The sequence below is a fragment of the Amia ocellicauda genome, chromosome 8 (genome assembly GCF_036373705.1).
Source record: "Amia ocellicauda isolate fAmiCal2 chromosome 8, fAmiCal2.hap1, whole genome shotgun sequence".
Taxonomy (NCBI): Eukaryota; Metazoa; Chordata; class Actinopteri; order Amiiformes; family Amiidae; genus Amia; species Amia ocellicauda.
The window spans coordinates 36,281,916-36,298,731 of record NC_089857.1 but is presented as its reverse complement, the minus strand read 5'-3'; the positions used below and the strand labels follow the sequence as shown (position 1 = coordinate 36,298,731).

At 35.6% G+C, this 16,816-nt stretch overlaps 2 protein-coding genes across 10 annotated transcripts in view; both read left to right on the top strand.

The window, feature by feature from the left end:
- The window catches only part of ppip5k2 (diphosphoinositol pentakisphosphate kinase 2), a 43,371-nt gene extending 39,626 nt beyond the window's left edge, over nucleotides 1-3,745 (top strand). For all 8 annotated transcript variants that reach the window (XM_066711258.1, XM_066711257.1, XM_066711256.1 and 5 more), the window contains 3 exons: nucleotides 1,909-2,055; nucleotides 2,309-2,437; nucleotides 2,874-3,745. In XM_066711258.1, the coding sequence (XP_066567355.1) occupies nucleotides 1,909-2,055; nucleotides 2,309-2,437; nucleotides 2,874-3,016 (419 nt within the window). In that variant the 3' untranslated portion in view covers nucleotides 3,017-3,745. The remainder of the gene's footprint in view (nucleotides 1-1,908; nucleotides 2,056-2,308; nucleotides 2,438-2,873) is intronic.
- A 1,589-nt stretch (nucleotides 3,746-5,334) lies between these two features.
- macir (macrophage immunometabolism regulator) lies at nucleotides 5,335-13,351 on the top strand. 2 transcript variants are annotated; one of them, XM_066711248.1, is made up of 2 exons: nucleotides 5,335-5,422; nucleotides 9,832-13,351. In XM_066711248.1, the coding sequence occupies exon 2, from the start codon at nucleotides 9,851-9,853 to the stop codon at nucleotides 10,472-10,474; it is 624 nt and encodes a 207-aa protein (XP_066567345.1). In that variant the 5' UTR covers nucleotides 5,335-5,422; nucleotides 9,832-9,850; the 3' UTR covers nucleotides 10,475-13,351. The 2 variants fall into 2 exon arrangements, with proteins under 2 accessions (XP_066567345.1, XP_066567346.1); XM_066711249.1 differs by having other exon boundaries at nucleotides 5,339-5,422; nucleotides 9,836-13,351.
- The last annotated feature ends 3,465 nt before the right edge of the window (nucleotides 13,352-16,816 follow it).

Below are 16,816 nucleotides of genomic sequence, written 5' to 3'. Positions count from 1 at the left end.
AGTGAAATTAATGGGTTTACACTGATCTGTGTTTCTTGGTAGAAGTATGTTTGCTTGCATGTATTTGTCGCCTGTAGCTATAGTACCACATGTTCCCAAGCCACAATGCTAAAATCTACAGCTAAGAAACACTTACGTTCTGTTTAAAAGGCAAGTGAAATGAACCTATCCCTTTGAGGCATGCCAAGTTTATTTAAAAATGTGTCATTATGCTTTGTTTTCTTAATACAATAAGGATGTAGATACAGAGAAAAATTAAATTCCTACAGATGGCATCTAGTTGCTGTCATGACACTTGATTTACAAACCTGTGTTTGACAGACTCGGTGATCAAAAAGATCAATTTGCTGTACATTTAAAGAACAAACGTTATAGAATACAGAAGGCTTTGTGGCATGTGACCGCACAGCTGGAGAGTGTATGTCTGTGAACGTGGCAGTTTTGCTTCAACAGAAAGCATTCTAGTGCTGAAACATATTATTGGCCTTGAATTTTGAACCGAGAAAAAAAAACCCTATAGAACATGTTGCATCTTCATGGAAAACTCATTAATTTCAAGGCCAAAGCTTTTGAACAATTTCCAGGATTTTTAGACCCACTCAACTGGGACTTTCTCATTAAATTACCTACAACATAAGTGATGTATAAGTTCATCGCAAAGATTTAATTCAATTTTTTTTTATTTGGGTTTTTATATACATTTCTTCTCGTAAGTATGAATTTTGGACCATCTTTAAGCTACATAACCAAGATGTTGGAAAAGAGGAGACCTTTATTATGAGTAAAGGAATGTTAATATGCCCCACCTATAATTCACAGTGAAGACAGATTCTCAAAGTGCTAATTATAGTGCATTATGTTTCAAATTGTTCAAGATCCCAGTTAAATAAAACTAAACTTATCAGTAATACAGTTCTCTGTAATAAGTTCCCTCTGTCTTGACCTATTCCATTTAATGATATATCAAACAAAATCATGATATACTACATTACTAGGTAAAGGTTGGCCAAATTGTGCATCACAGTAATATTAGGGGTTGCTTTCTGAAAAAAATAAATACATTCAGAGATTCTTTGCGTTACAGAAACTAATATTAAAAAAGCTCAGTGATATTACTAGATCTCACTGTTATATATTGTTATGGTAAAGGAAGATAAACTAACGTTTCTTTGTGTTGTTCTGAAATATTTACTATACCTTTATTTGAGAGATCTTGGTTTGTTAATTTGTTATACCTGTTTTTCAATAGCTAAATATTAGCTCTCTTAAATAAATGCTTGTGTACTTCTTCACATTCTTAAATGTGGGATAACTTTGAATATGCTAACCCATGAAAAATCCATTCAGGTAATATTATTTTAGTACATTGCAGAATTATATATGATTCATTTATACATTGAATACGTTATGTAACAGTTCTAATTTCATAGTGTGAAATTTACTTTTCTTACCTTTATTCATGCTGGCTTATATTTATTTCATTAGACCTTGTGTTGTGTGTAGCTTAAAGATGTACTTATTTTAATTCCACATACCTCTCAGTTAAATATTTTATCAAATAGTAAAACAAGATTTTAAAGTTATTAAACAAGGTAAGTAAAGATTTCTTTCAATTCTAACCCTGTAATTCATACTACCTTGTATCATATCTTGGAGAAGCTTTGGATACAGCTGACTGATCATGTGCTTGATGTGATTCATGTGTTTCCATTTTACCTACACAATTAGACTTTCTGTAGTGTATGTTTTTTGTTTTTTAAGGAAGAGTGTGCAATCTGATATTTACATTTGCATTTCATAATGGTTCATTTTCTGCAAGTTGAAGTACCTTACAGCTATATGATGTGCTTGTTTGTGACGTCTTGTCTATGAACTAGGTTGTTAATCTGCTGATATGGTTTTTTGTAGGCTTTGAGTTGTACTCCATGGTGCCTTCTATTTGCCCCCTCGAGACCCTTCACAATTCCTTATCCCTTAAGCAAGTGGATGACTTCCTGGCTTCTGTTGCTGCTTCATCCAATGAATCATTCATGGAAACACCAACTTCTTCCCCAGGTAATATATGTATATGCATTTAATTGTATGCACACGTATCAATACAATATACACTATAGCGCCAAAGTTATTTGGATAAACTTCCATCAGAGATCATATGCTTTTTAGTGTGGTATTCTGAAGCTGTATAAAGACCATCTGAATGGCATTGTTAGTATGCAATCTATAATCTTTTGAAATACTGATAAAGAAGACAGATTTTATCGCTGGTAATTGCAATATGTTGTTAACAAATATTTAACTATTTTTCTAGCCTCTTCTGTAAGTTATGGGGCAGCATCAAGCAGAAAAACATCTTTGAATACATACACTCCGGCAAAGATTCTACCTTGTCCATTTACACATTCATCAAGCAAGAAGTCTTCAGACAGGACATCCATTGGTGAGAATTCAGACATTTCCAGGGTATTTCTATTGACACTGATTATTTCCAAATATATTAATGGATTTTAATTGTGTTTTGGTGGTCTTAATGTATGTATGTATTTTTGTATGCATGTTACTTAAAAAGATATATCATTTTAATGCGTGCGATTTGAAAGTAGATTGTCTTTTATTACACTTAAGTTACTATTGAATAGTTTTGATGCTGGAGATACTGAATGTTTCTTAAATATTTACACTTTTACCCACTTCCATTCCAGTACCATTTCTTAAAGAAGAAATAACTGTAATATTGAAACAAATACCTGAAATATCTACCCTGAGCTCTTCTGATCCTTTGAGCCATCACAATAAAATGCTCCTTGTTGTTAGTTAATGTTTTTTCCATGCAGTTACTCCATATTAAATGTAAGTTGTGTCCCGTTTCATTACAGTGAGTAGTGGACCATCAAGTGCCGTATCAAGTGCTGGCTCACCCTCTCCTACAGATCTCTCTCCACAATGCACAGCTGGAGACAAAGCTCTCATGCATCAGACCAGCGATGAACAGGAACCCCCGACTGTCCCCTCACTTTAAACAAAGAAAAGCCTTACGTCTCCCTTCCTTTCCATTTTACTGGACTTGAACAGAATACTTTGCCTTACACATGCTTTGATGGAAGCAATTATCAGTTATTTTATTCCATTTCATTGAACAGTAGTGTTGTATATATTAAGTCTAAATCTCACCTAAGCTCATGTTATGTATATATTTTAAACTGAACCTATCAATCTTCAGTATAGATGTTCCACCAGATGATGACATTGGTGTTACACAATGTAGGATGACTAATAAACTGTGCAGATTTTAAGAACAAAACAAATTGTGTACTAACAGGTTTCAAAACAAATTGCAGAGTCCTTTTATTTTATTTTTATAAGAACTGTGTACAGGCATTAACAACAAGGTTGTTTTTGTATATGAAATACTTTTTTTGTTGTTGAAATTATGGTAAATGTAATGCTAAAATCCAAACATAAAATTGGGTTCTCCTCCTCCTCCTCCAAAAAAAAAAAATGAAATATTTTGATTGAAGTTTATTCAAGCAATTTTGTTAAAGCAAGGAATTATTTTAAATTCTCATTAATGTATTGCCATGTTTATTGGTGTGATTCTTAACCTATCAGGATACTATATAAAGAAGCCATACAAGGAAATAGGCATTGTTTAAAGAACACCAATAAAATGATATTCAATACATACAGATGATGTATTAAGTGCTATTGATATATCATTGTAAAGAAAATAAAGAAAATGCAAAATGTATTTAAAACCTCTAGTTTTAATGTTGTATGCATAACATCTACACGCTGAAATGTTATATTGTGTGAAATTATCAAAAGACACTATTATAAAAGAAACCATCATCTTTGAAATGGCAGTTTCCAGGGTGAAAATACAGCTTTGTCAGCTGTGAAGGTATCTAAAGTTTTCATTTGCAGCAATAACGTCAAGCGGAAAATTGCATATTAAAAAAAAAATCATATATTAAACAACAGATAGAACAATAGTAAATGATGAGAACTGGCATGCTATGAATGTGTGCTCTTTCTCCATTCCACTCCCACCAATTGTTTTGTGATCATTCAGGTGTAGGAAATGATTTCTGGTTGAGCAAAGCGATTAGTTCACAATACATTGAAATATTACTGCTAATTCTAATTAAAACTATAATGCAGCTTCAATGTTTAAAGTTAGTAAGCAGGTATAATAATGGATAAGTGCTGTCATTCTACACAAACAAAAACCTATTCATCATCCATTGTACAAACTGCAGACTGAATTATGTTTTCATTGAATACAAAGAGATTATGTTCTTTAATTGAGATTTGCTAAAGTGATATTGTATTCCCATGTTCTTGATATTACATTATCCCTGGCATCTGGATCTGTTTTGTCTGCAGTGAGATTAGATTTTTAACTATGGAAATGGCCACTACTATATGAAAGATGGATATATCCTATACGTTAACAGATATATGTTAAAATGGCAATGGACTGGACACATTGCACCAAGAACAGATCAAAGATGGACAAAGGAGCTATTGAATGGATCCCAAGAGATGAAGAAAGACCTAGAAGATGACCACATAGAAGATGGGAAGATTAAATCATATACTTTGCAGGAGTGACATGGAAAAGAGAAGCCGTAGGTTGAAGCAAGTGGAAACGTCTTGGGGAGGCCTTCAGGATCGATATGGGCTGATAGCACTGGTGTCTATGTCAGTGTCAGTGGAAGCATGTGGAACGTTTGAACATGTACATGTCAGCTGTCACTTTAGAGATAACATGTTCATTAGTTGATGACCACATTTCTGGTTGTCATGTGTCCAGTACCAAGTTACGTCAGAGTGTGTCGAATTTCTGGAAGCTACACAGATGATGTAGCAGACTGCACCACGATGACCACACAGTTTATTTTACTAACTACAATGAAAATCAGAGCCAATTAAAGATGCTCCTATCATAGTGTAAAACTTCCCAAATTATACACATTATAATTCAGCCTTATATATTCCCTTCTTTGTTGTTGTTTTCTAATCACTTAATTATATTACTTACAGAAATATCTAAACTGTATGTCAAAATTAGGTTCTAATATATGTCATTTGTTTTTATTTAGTGACTTCCTCTTACGTAATAAACGGCTGCCCCATTCCTGTAGCGCAGATTTCCGCAGTTCTGGGCGAGTCTGCGCCGCTCCACCAATGGGATCGGTAGAATCCTGCAGATCTGCGCAGACCTGCGGAAATCTGCGCTATAAGGACGCGACCACTGCCGAAGTCCTGCCCAGATGATGACACTGGGTCATGTGACTGTCGGAAGAGCCTCTCTCTCTCTCTCTCTCTCTCTCTCTCTCCTCCCCCATCCATCGGTCATATTGCATTTCATTCTGTGCGTCGGGGGAAGCGTGAGTGTGCTGCATCTTCGCTCTGTATACAGGTTTGTTTTTATTCCGTATGATGATTATTTTAAACCTACCAAATATTGCTAACCTGAATCCTTAAAAAAAAAAAAACAACAACACACAATTAACATGCGACGTTCACGGATAATGCTCGTAAAATGTGTGATACCATTTATTTACACTGTTATTTTCAATGGAAGTAGAATACAATGTAGCTAATCATGTTACTCCATAACTATGGGATGCGTTTAGTGCATTAGCAAAATAATACCCGGTTACTATGGATGAGGAGGACGCAACCCTGGAACACAAATGCACCGACATCCTTTTCATGTGCTCTAGTGGAGGGCAAATCAAAGCGTTGCGGGTGGGGTTACACTGTATCCACAACACCAGGCTAGGACTAGGTCGGCTGATACAATGGGTCTTCACTTTTAAAGCTATAGATCGCGATTTGTGAATGTAATGGAGGTGCATCCACGTTCCCGTTTAATGATCGAGATCGCCACTGCTTTCTTTGTTATGTGGTGCATGTCATTGAATGAATATGTGAATGTAGGATGTGTTTGATGCCCGGCGTCTTCCGCATCGTGACGATCCTTGATGGCAGGTGAAAAGCACAGGTGTATGAAAATGCACCTTATAGTTTGGTATGATCTGCAATCCGTCTTTGTGCTTGAAAATGGAAAGCACTGCAAACCCGTTTTCCTGAATAAAATGCAACGCCCTAAAAACCATTAATATATGTATGTTTATTTTCCTTCTATGGGGCTTGAGGTGTATAAAAATATAATGTAGGCCAACATCTGCATCTGTTTAACTAGCGACATTAGACCTGCATTTCCCTAAATGTAGTTCACTGAAAACATGATCTGCATACTGTGTAACTTTTTCTTTCGTTTCTGTAAGTAATGAGTTACTACTACTACTACTATACTATACTTCCTTTCTCTCATACACAGAACCAACAAATGCAAAGTGCAAATCGTGCACTAGAGTATAGGCATAGGACCAGGACACTGTTTGTCACATATTCCTAGAATAAGTTGACTTCCCAGTTCTTTTCCTATCAATATAGCACGTACAGTTTCTCAGATCTTTTGATTATTCATTTTGACAACCCATTCCATACCTGGGAGGCATTGCGGACTCATTTCTTCTCTGATTGCTGTTTGTCTTGACCTTGGGAGAGTGAACCTGAATGAGGTTCACCTTTGGTTCACCGTGGATGGGCCAAGTTCTTGCCTTAATCCCGTTTGCTCCCACGTATCCCATAGGCGTCAGGGATCCCTCAGACCAGCTGCTCAAATGATCTGCACTAATTGCAGGTGTGGTGTAAATAAATCTAATCTCACCCAATAAGTTGTTTGATCACAATTCAAATTTTTTGGCATGTACATTTAGTCCATCTTATAGACTAAGTAAGTGTTCTTGCCATTGGATAATTTTCAAGGTGCCTTCCCTTACAAATACATTGTAATTATTGTCTGATGTGAGGAGTCTGTGGGGTCCTTGTGGGTAATTACTGTTCCCATTGGTTCTCTTCAGTGATTTGAATCCATTTTGAAATTGAGTTGAGCCTTGAGGCCTTCAGCTGTAAATATAGGCTAATGCAAACTCAAAGTGGGGGACGGTATTTAAGCTGTATAATTCTATTTGTAGCTCACAACCTATATGTTAAAGGTTTCTTTTAAATGCTTTTATTAAAGAAATACATGTTTTTATTCGTGTTCTTGATGTTCCCACTTAATTAATTTGGGGAATGTTGTGTGGATACTCTGCTTACCCTTTGGTTTAAGGCTAAGGATTGTATGAAGTATTGTCTTTGTTTTTCTTTTTTTTTCTTTTTATAACCAGAATGGGAGGAGTTAGGTTTTATTATTCAATCAAAACCCCTTTTAAGTAGTGTTGCAAGTATTCAGTTTCATTTTTTTTAAATGTATTTTAAGTGGATTAGGAATAATATGAGTGACCTACTTTTTATTTTTAATATGAAATAACAGGAGGAGACTGGGTTATTGCACATTCAGTGAGCTTCCAGCTTTACACATTTCCCTCTTGGGTGGTGGACGTGATACAACTAGGACGTTTTAGAGATAGCTGGTGGCACTGTTTTGTTCCTTTTATAAGTACAATTAGCAAAATTCAATTAAAAGGATGCTTGTGGTAATTTTTAAACATCCGCTTTCTGCATAATGAATCAAGCTTTTCTATTTCTTATGTTTTTTGAAACCTGAAATCATTTTGATTTCAATGATTTAATTGTAAGGTTTAGCAAGTATTTTGAAACACACACTGATTAATGTATTTTTGAACCTGACACTTTCCAAGTTTTGTGTGCATTTTTTTTGTGTGTGTAGTCTATATGTACATTTGTATGTATATTTCTTGTGTGTTATATGGTCTGTGTTTTGAGCTGCCATAGTTACCAAAAGTACCAAGCCTTCGTATTCAATTTCATGACAATGGAGCAGGTGTGAAAAGTGCCAGTTTAAACAAACACAGGCCTATTCTTGGGTGAAGGTGTAGAGGTATAGGTGTAGGCTATGGAATCTGTCTTTTATGTTATATTTATTAAAATTGGTGGACCTACAGGGAACAAGGGGTTTTCTATAAATATGATTTTACGGTAATTACAGTATAGCATAGCGTTAATTGATTCTTCCACCTGATATGTCACGCTGGCTTATTAATTTGAGTTATGACAAGGGTGGCAGTTGTCCAAATTACTCTTGACTTCTACTTCAAGGACATAATGTGAGCTGGTGTCAGTATGGTAGGATTCCTTTTATTTATTTATTTGTTCCCTCCCCCCCCATTGACAGTTGTAAAGTCAAAAAGGACATTGCTGTTGATCCCAAAGTGCTGCCAAAATAACCCAAGTTGTAAAATGTTACGTAATCCATAAATTATACATCATAAAACTGTTGGTTTCACCTATGTAAAAATGTGCCATATAGTGCACACAACTTGCACATCCTTAATTCTTTGTGTTGTCTAATGGATATGCATCCAAAATCTGAGTAAGAACACAACACACGTCTTCATTCTTTTGGGGCTTTTGCTGCTGATTCCAGTGTAAACAGATCAACAGAAAATCCCAGCAGTATTACAATCTAAAAGTAATCTGATTTATTTTTACTTTTTTTCCCTCAGGCAAATATGTTTTTCAGCAAGCTATGTGTAGACATTTGTCAACAAGCCCTGACCTATATTTCCTTGGCATTTTGCTTAATTTTTTTAAAATGGTCTTTATCTGACCCTTGACAAAACCACTTTACATTTGCTGGAGAGTTTGGTCTGTTTATCTACATGATGGGTTAATTGGAATGCAACTTAGAGTTCTTAGGGGTGGGGGGGGAAGATTTTATACGAATTGCACATTTTAAAACATATATATAATTAGTTTATACAAGTGATGACCATATATAAATAATTATTAACATAATTACAACTTAGTGGCTGAGTTGTAAGGCAAACCAGCTTCTGGAAACTGTAGGGCAGATAACTATAGACTAAAGATTAAAACTATAGATAGACTAATCAATGACTAAACATTAGATTTTTTTGCTCATATTCAGAAATGATGCTTTACCATTTATAACCTCACTTTTTTGTTATTGGATTCTAGATACATTTGTTAATATTAAAGTTTGTTTTCTAAACAGGTTTCCGAACCTGTATTTCCTGCATACTATCTGTAAAATAATATAATTGTCCTTTAAATGCAAACTTCATTGACAGGAGATAACTTATTTGCCTCAAGCACAGTTAAGTACACATGATTTGGCTGTCCATGGGAACAAGGTCTTTTTACCAAGTCCAGCAATTTCTGGAATATTCAGTATTTAACTTGCATATGTTGCCTTTAAACATTTAAATCTAGTAAATATCCAGTAAAATCTTATGTAATAAAATTGTTATGCTAATTTAAATGACCTGTTTAGAACAATGATACTTGGGTGCATTTTGTTAATTTTTTTCGTATGCATTCGGGAATGCAGAATACAGGTAGATTAAGTAACGGCCGTTAAATTATGAATCAGAGGATCATAGTTTAGTTTGTGTATCAATTAGGACTGTGAAGCAGTATTTGTGGTTATTTTAGAATGGTGTTCCTTGGATCTTCAGATATTTCTTTGACAAACCCTTGCAATATTTTTAAATACTTTTCCAAGGAGGTTTGAAGGCCTTGGTAGCCAGTCTTTCCAGATAGTCGATTAATCATTATGTGTAGCACTAGATGTGACCTTTTCCCCTTGACTCCTAGGCTTTTGTGTTTTTAAGTAGGTTTAATTTGTTTAGCTAATGGGAAGAGATTCCATTCATGTTAAAAACACCTTAAACTGAACTCTGTTTTTTACTGTATTATTAGGACTTGAATATCATGAACTCTGCTCAGTGCTGTACTAATTTGGTTTCTTTTTTCGTATTTCTTCGCTAGCCAGGTCAACTCTTGAAAGATGGAGGTGGATGTCAGTGGTGTTCCCAGGACAACCACGTCCATTCTACCTGCGCATGCCAGTGAGATGAATTCTCCATCTAAATCGGAGCCGGAAAAGCCCCGCTGCTCGAGTACGCCATGTTCACCAATCAAAAGGACCATCTCGGGCTACCAGATCCTCCACATGGACTCCAACTACCTTGTGGGTTTCACTACTGGGGAGGAGCTGCTAAAGATAGCCCACAAGTGGTCAAGCACAGAGAAGACTGCGGCGGAGGCCTTGCCTAGCCCACGCACAAAACCACTGGATCTGGGACTGCATCGGGCCGCTCGGGTTTACAAAACCAAGAGCCGATACTACCAGCCTTATGACATCCCAGCCGTAAACGGGAGGAGGAGGAGGCGTATGCCCAGTTCAGGTGACAACTGCCTCAAGTCCCTGTCTGTGGAGCCCAGCAAGGTTCTTCATGGTCCTCTACCTCTGTGTCTTCTGAAGGGCAAGAGGGCTCATTCCAAATCTCTGGACTACCTCAACCTGGACAAAATGAACATCAAAGAGCCTGCAGACACTGAGGTCCTGCAGTACCAGCTTCAGCACCTCACTCTGCGAGGGGAACGGATGTTCACCAGAAACAAGACCTGAAGAAGTGAAGAGAACCTCCAGCTGCATTGAGTCTTGACAAGATTCCACGGCCATTTCCGGTTGTTTGGCCGGGAGTGTAGATCAGCGAGACCGCATTGACAGTTGTTTGAGAAGATGACGATACAACCTCGATCTCGTCGTCTGTTGAATTGTGTGTTCTTTACCATTGGGTCAAAATTGAGTTTACACAACCCACTTTATTTGAAAAGAAGAAACGTTTATTAGTATGAGCTATTAATAGAGGGATATAATTATTTTAAGTAGGATGATGGATTCCTTCAAGATTAGCAATAATGTATGTGCTTGATAATGTAACTTAGTGTGACTTTGGAAATTGTAGCTTGGTAATGGGAATATTGTGAAATGCACCGATTGCACATTTAGATTTTTATTTAATTTTGTACTGTATTTTTGTTGGCTTCTGTAATTGCACTCTTTATCATCGTCCTGCATATATTTCATGTAAGTGATGGATTTGCACTGGGTAATTATGGCACTCCTCAACTTGACACTCATCAGTTTCTCCTAAAAGTGAATACTTTCTTACAACAATGAGATCCCTTTTAAGGTGTATTTTTCCCAGTAGACTTTAAATATGTATTCATTTGGCATATGCCTTTATCCAAGGTGACAAATTCTGTACCAACTGTAGAAATTCCTCCTCAAACCGGTTTACTTTTTATTTTCAATGAACGTTCTTCTCTACCCATGAAATTATACATAAAAGCAACACATGTGTACGCATTTTGGCAGTCAACGCACTGTAACGCATCCACAATCTTATTTTATTCTCCAGATCTCTATTTTAAGTGGATTTGTGGAGGAGTCGATTGTCGCAATATGCTGACGGAGAGAAACCATAAGATAAGATTACCTCATACACAATTATGAGGCTTAATTCCTCTCCACTCCTCTGAGTGAAAAAGCCAAATGCTTTGTCAGGTAGTGCAGGCTGTTCATGGGGAAACTATATATTTTCCTTTTAGAAACAAGTCTTTATTAAATATAGAAGTTTATTTTTAATATTTAATAATAAACAAAAAACCACACACATTTAATTAAAGTAGCCCATAAGGACCTGAAGTCATTTAAATCATTGTTCATACAGGTGTGTAACCTCAATGCATACTTGTTGAAACCAAAGGATCAAATCTGAATGCAAAACATTTTTTGCTTTTTACATGGGCAGTCAAAACCAAAAATAAAAGTTAATGCGTAGATGACAATAAAAATTGATGATAATTCAGGATAGAAGGTATCCCATATTTCTAGCCCTTGATAATATATATATATATATATATACGTTTGTGTATATTTTATATAGCTTTATTTTTTTCTGTAAGCTATATAGTATGAAAGATAGTATGGCAATGCCTGGTATTTTGATTTACATTTTTGTTAAATATCTTGGGTTATTTTCTAAACGGTGTCTATTGAAATTACCTAACTGGTTATAGAGGGCATTGGTTAAGTTTCAGTCTATATATGGTATATGTATTACACAAATTACTATGTTCAGCAGGAATACTTAAGTATTACAATATATTATTTGTTTGAAATTGTATGCTTTACAATAATCAAAAGTTGAGGGGTATTCTAATAGAAGTCATTTTTGGTCAGATGGTGCTTGTTTCAGTTTTTCTCCATTTAGCTGATGGCTTGATTTTTATGTTTCGTTTCCTTCCAAGATATTTGGGGAAAACCAATTATTTGAATGTCTCTTCAGTTTGATAGATACAGGAAAGGAAAAGCAGCTGTCATTTTGACAATTTTATAAATGCTATTGCAAAAGGTATTGGTCTTTAAACATCTTGCATAATGATAAAACTTTTTAGAGAAGCTCCTCGGTCCCAGTGGTAACATCTGTAGACCCTTTAGTCTATAGCATTGGGAGTGTAAACCATAGATTAAATCAATTTGAATGCAAGCTCAGGCAGTTGCTACAGTAGGAAGTGTTGTTCGAGAAAAATTAAGAGTTAATGCATTTTTGCTATCCACTGAGGAATACTTGAATGGAAAATGTCATGTATTGATGATTTTTTTTTTTTTTTTAATCTAATTTGTGTGACTTTAATTGTGAGTTTGTGGTAGCTATTTAGGTGGAATATAAAGTAAGTTTTGTTAGAATTTAATCGATTTTTCATTTTTTTTTTTAGCAGTTCTTGCTTTCTCTCCACAAGATTTATTTTGTAAGACTTGGCTCCGTCTTAAAAAGAAAAAAGAAAAAAAAAAGTTGCAGTCTCGACCCATGCAGTGTGTTCAATGTAATTTGGTTTTCCTTTTATCCGAACATTTAATTCCTAAAGTGAACTGTTTTCCTTAATGTGTTTTGAGTTTGTTTTGTTTTGTTGTCAAATGGTTTTAAAGCATCTGTAAACTCAAATGAATTGTGGCTCTTTAAAAGAATATACTTGTGAACTAAATTTGAAAAGCTGTGCAATTGCAAGAGAAAGAAAATGGAAAATAAAAATACTTGCTCAAAAGACTTAAGAGTTGACATTTTGGGGGAAAAAAGTTTGAGACTTTTTTTTCATGTCATTAATGCTAAAGACATTAGGACATGACATGAGCTGCAGTTTGCAGTGCCTTTTTAATTATTTTTTAATTCCTCCAGAGGCTTGCCTGGTGCTTTTTATGCCTTTATATTTATCGATGAAATTGAAATTGAGTTTTTATTTCAATCCTGTGTTTTGATAATAATATTTTGCCATCAATCATCATGTGTATAGCAAAATAAGTTGTTTTTCTTATGATGGGGAAAAAAATAATCTCTGCACTTACTACTGAATGGGTCTTTGTGCGCTCTGCTGTGTGGATGACTGTATCACCATTTTGTGTTCTTACAAGACATCCCTATTAAAACACTAAGCTGTGGAATGTGTCGAGAGCTTCTGTGATGTGTTGGGTGTTAATGATGAGCAGGGGAGGACAATGTGTCAAGCTGAAGTATACCAGAACATTTACTTTCTAGCTACTTGCAAGGAACACGTTATAGTACTGAAAATGGGGAAATCGATATTGATTCATTATGTAGTATTCTTAGTCATTCAGCACACTGTCACCTTTTTTGCAAATGCTAACATGTTATGCTTTACACATACAAAGTAGTAGAAACCATTATAAAAAAAAATGACTGCACCTTTACAGTGAAGAGGATTCGTAGGTGTAATAATCCTGATCGAATGAGTGAAGTGTCTATATCCAATTGGTGGGGGAAAACATTACCCCCTGAAACCAGTCTGCTTTTTTAATGTTTTTAAAGGCTACGTTGCTGATTTGAGGAATCTAATGTTAATGGTTGAGGCCAGTATAATAAGAAATCAAAATACTTATTGCTAACAAATGTATTAACCATGATGTTGCTCTTCCAATTCAAATTGGTTTGAAGACACCAGTATAAACATGGGAAATCCGTTAAAGTAGTCTTAAACAAGTAGGAAAATACAGGAGTACTTTGGGCAGCTTAGTTCAGTCTTGTATACTTTTAACTTTTAAGGCTGGTTTCACAGATCAAGATTAATTTTGGGTAGAGTCCAAGACTAGTGAGGATTATACTCTTAGTTTTTTTTAAATAACTGGATTAAACACTTCTAAGTGTTTCTGAATGTCAGATTAATTGCCTTTTAAGGAAACATTAGTGCAAAAAGATTTAATAAAGTTGAACTTAAACTGATGTTTTGATTTTATGGATATTAATTTCCTTTTGTTTTTATAGGCATAACTTTCCAGGAGTCTGGAGGTTTTTCCGGGAATGGAACGTGTGCCACTCCCATTTTTCTTCTGTGTTTCTCTGTATTAGCTCTTGTCGTGGAGTTTAAAGTCCAGTTGAAGCTTTGCGATTCTCATTCCCCCCTCTCTGCACACCCTGTCTGTAGCCAGGCCAAACGTTCACATGGCTGTATTTGATTTCTTCAGCAACTGGACTAGTATACCTGATTAATTATAGTCTGGAATTCTTGTTTCTAACTCCATAATTAATGATATTGTAAACCTAACACATTAAGTATATGCTCCTACAAAGAGGATTGTCAACTTGTACTGCTAACATAGATTTCAGGTGCAGGTTTTGTTCCACTCCATAATATCAATTTTACCTCCTCAACACCTCATACTACACATTGTGCATGCTATTATCACATCACCTCTTATAATTGGGGACAAACTGATATTTGTATGATCTTGTGGCATGCCAACTACATTATACACATGAAATGGAATACAAATTCGAGATGTTTCATCTTTTTGTGTACAAAGGGGAAGCCCGCAAACATGAAAAACAAACTATCAAAGTGCTTCTCCTGTGTCATTCATAATTAGCAGGTTAATAATAATCAGCAGGTACATAATAGGACATCTGCTACTTCCATAAACAGCACCCACATTTTCACCTTAAAAGATTTCCCAAAACTTTGTTGAGAGCTTTTAGAATTCAAATAGTTGTGATGCATTGTGAGGGCATATTGGTCAAGTCGTATCCATTTTTAAACAGTTCAGATTAAGCCATATATTACAAATCTCATTTCCATTTTTCAGCACTTTAAACCCATTCAATCCAATGTTTACGGTGTTAAATATGTTCTTCTCATGTGCTTCGGCCGTATTGCTGAGACTGCTGTGCTTTAGTCACTGAATTGCGACCTAACCGCCGAGGTCTCTGTGAGCCTGGTTCAGTGGGTGAAGCAGCCGTGGTTGTTTCCTGCGTAAGCTTCACAGCTTTCACTTGTCATCTGGCTTCTCTTATATAATTTGGCAGATTAAAAGCTTGTCCATTTTAAGTTTTTATGAGAAGGCTCTCCCCAGTTTTAGGCGACTTTCTATATTTAGATGGAGAAGCTTTGTGATGGAACAGGCTGTGAAGGTAAGCTTTAATTCTGCATGATTCAATCTTTGGTCTCGTCAATTAGAAATAAATTAGAAATGGTTTTAACATGTCTCTAACCTGTCTGAAGAACGAGATGAAAATGCTTGTTTTACAGTCTCAGCACTTTTGTTTCTTATTTTTTTATTTCCTTTTAAATAACAGAAAGACGATGATAGTACTATATGTATATGTGTAATTTTATTTTGTCATCAATTCAGGTAAACAGCTGTGCTAATGCCCTGGATTCTCTTTTCATTTTCTCTTTAAAAAGTACAGTTTTGACCACAGTAATCTCCATCAAAGAAGGGCTCAGTTTTAAATTGCTAACATTTAAAATTATATATATATATATATATATATATATATATATATATATATATACAGCAGCCACACACATATTACACACTGCAACATTTTTGTCATGGAAACTTTAAAGCTGTTAAAGTGGTACCTGTTTCAAAATACATTTCTTCCATTTTCTATTTATAGATGAGATATTGTGTATGTCTAATAGAGCCCGACATCAGCAACATCAGTGTTGCTTTTCACTCTGCTTCTAAAGTACAACAAATGAAAACTTAATTGAGTTATTTCACACACCAGCTGTACAGAAGAGTTTGGAGTTTGGTCATCAAATGCCATTAATTTTTCCCTCTACAGAAGGCCGAATAAACAAAATTAGCCTTTCAACTGTAAAGCATTTCCATCAGTGCTGCTTCAAGAAACAGCAAAGAGAAACATTAGAGTGTGAATCTGTGTCAGAGCCCCTGGTTACTATAGCTTTTTCCCCCCATTTCCTGTACAATGCTACGAACATGAAAACAGATTACCAGTAAAGTGATCTGCAAAGCATTTACCGAAAAGCCGCTTTCAGCACTGGAGCAGCTTCTGTTATTGTTTGTCTCCCGATAATCTGCAATGTGGGAGGAATGATAGAATTTAAATAACAGGCCCTGCACTCTCAATCAGCGTCGGATGTTGTGCTACATTTGGCTACTTACCAGTCTATCTGAACTGAAATATGTTTGTTTCAATAAGCCATCTGTTTAGTGACTTAACTGTTTTAAATCACTTCAGTGTTCCTGCAGTTGGCTTCCGATTTCTTTATTCTGCAGGTGATAGTCTTTTTAAATCACCACCATCTTATAAACCAGGGGCAGCTGTTACAGATCACCAAAGTTCTTCCTTGCTTTGAATAACCTACCATACAATATATGCTCCTCTATTTATTGTTAGTACATGTCACCAGTGCAACCCTCTATAGAACAAAATCTACACACACTTCTCCCTAGTTACATAGTTAGCTACCAGTCCACTTTTTTTTTTTCAGCACAACACAAACTGCAGACGTTTGATACTGACAAGGGAATGGACGCCTCTCTCTCTGATGACACCAATTCCCAATGGCTCCTGGCCACAGATGGTCTTTATGTGTCACTAGATGAGGTTCATTGTAAAGCAACAGAACATGCACCATCCCT

Coding starts and splice junctions, on each gene's coding strand:
- macir (XM_066711248.1), top strand. CDS start 9,851: ATGGAGGTGGATGTCAGTGGTGTTCCCAGGACAACCACGTCCATTCTA.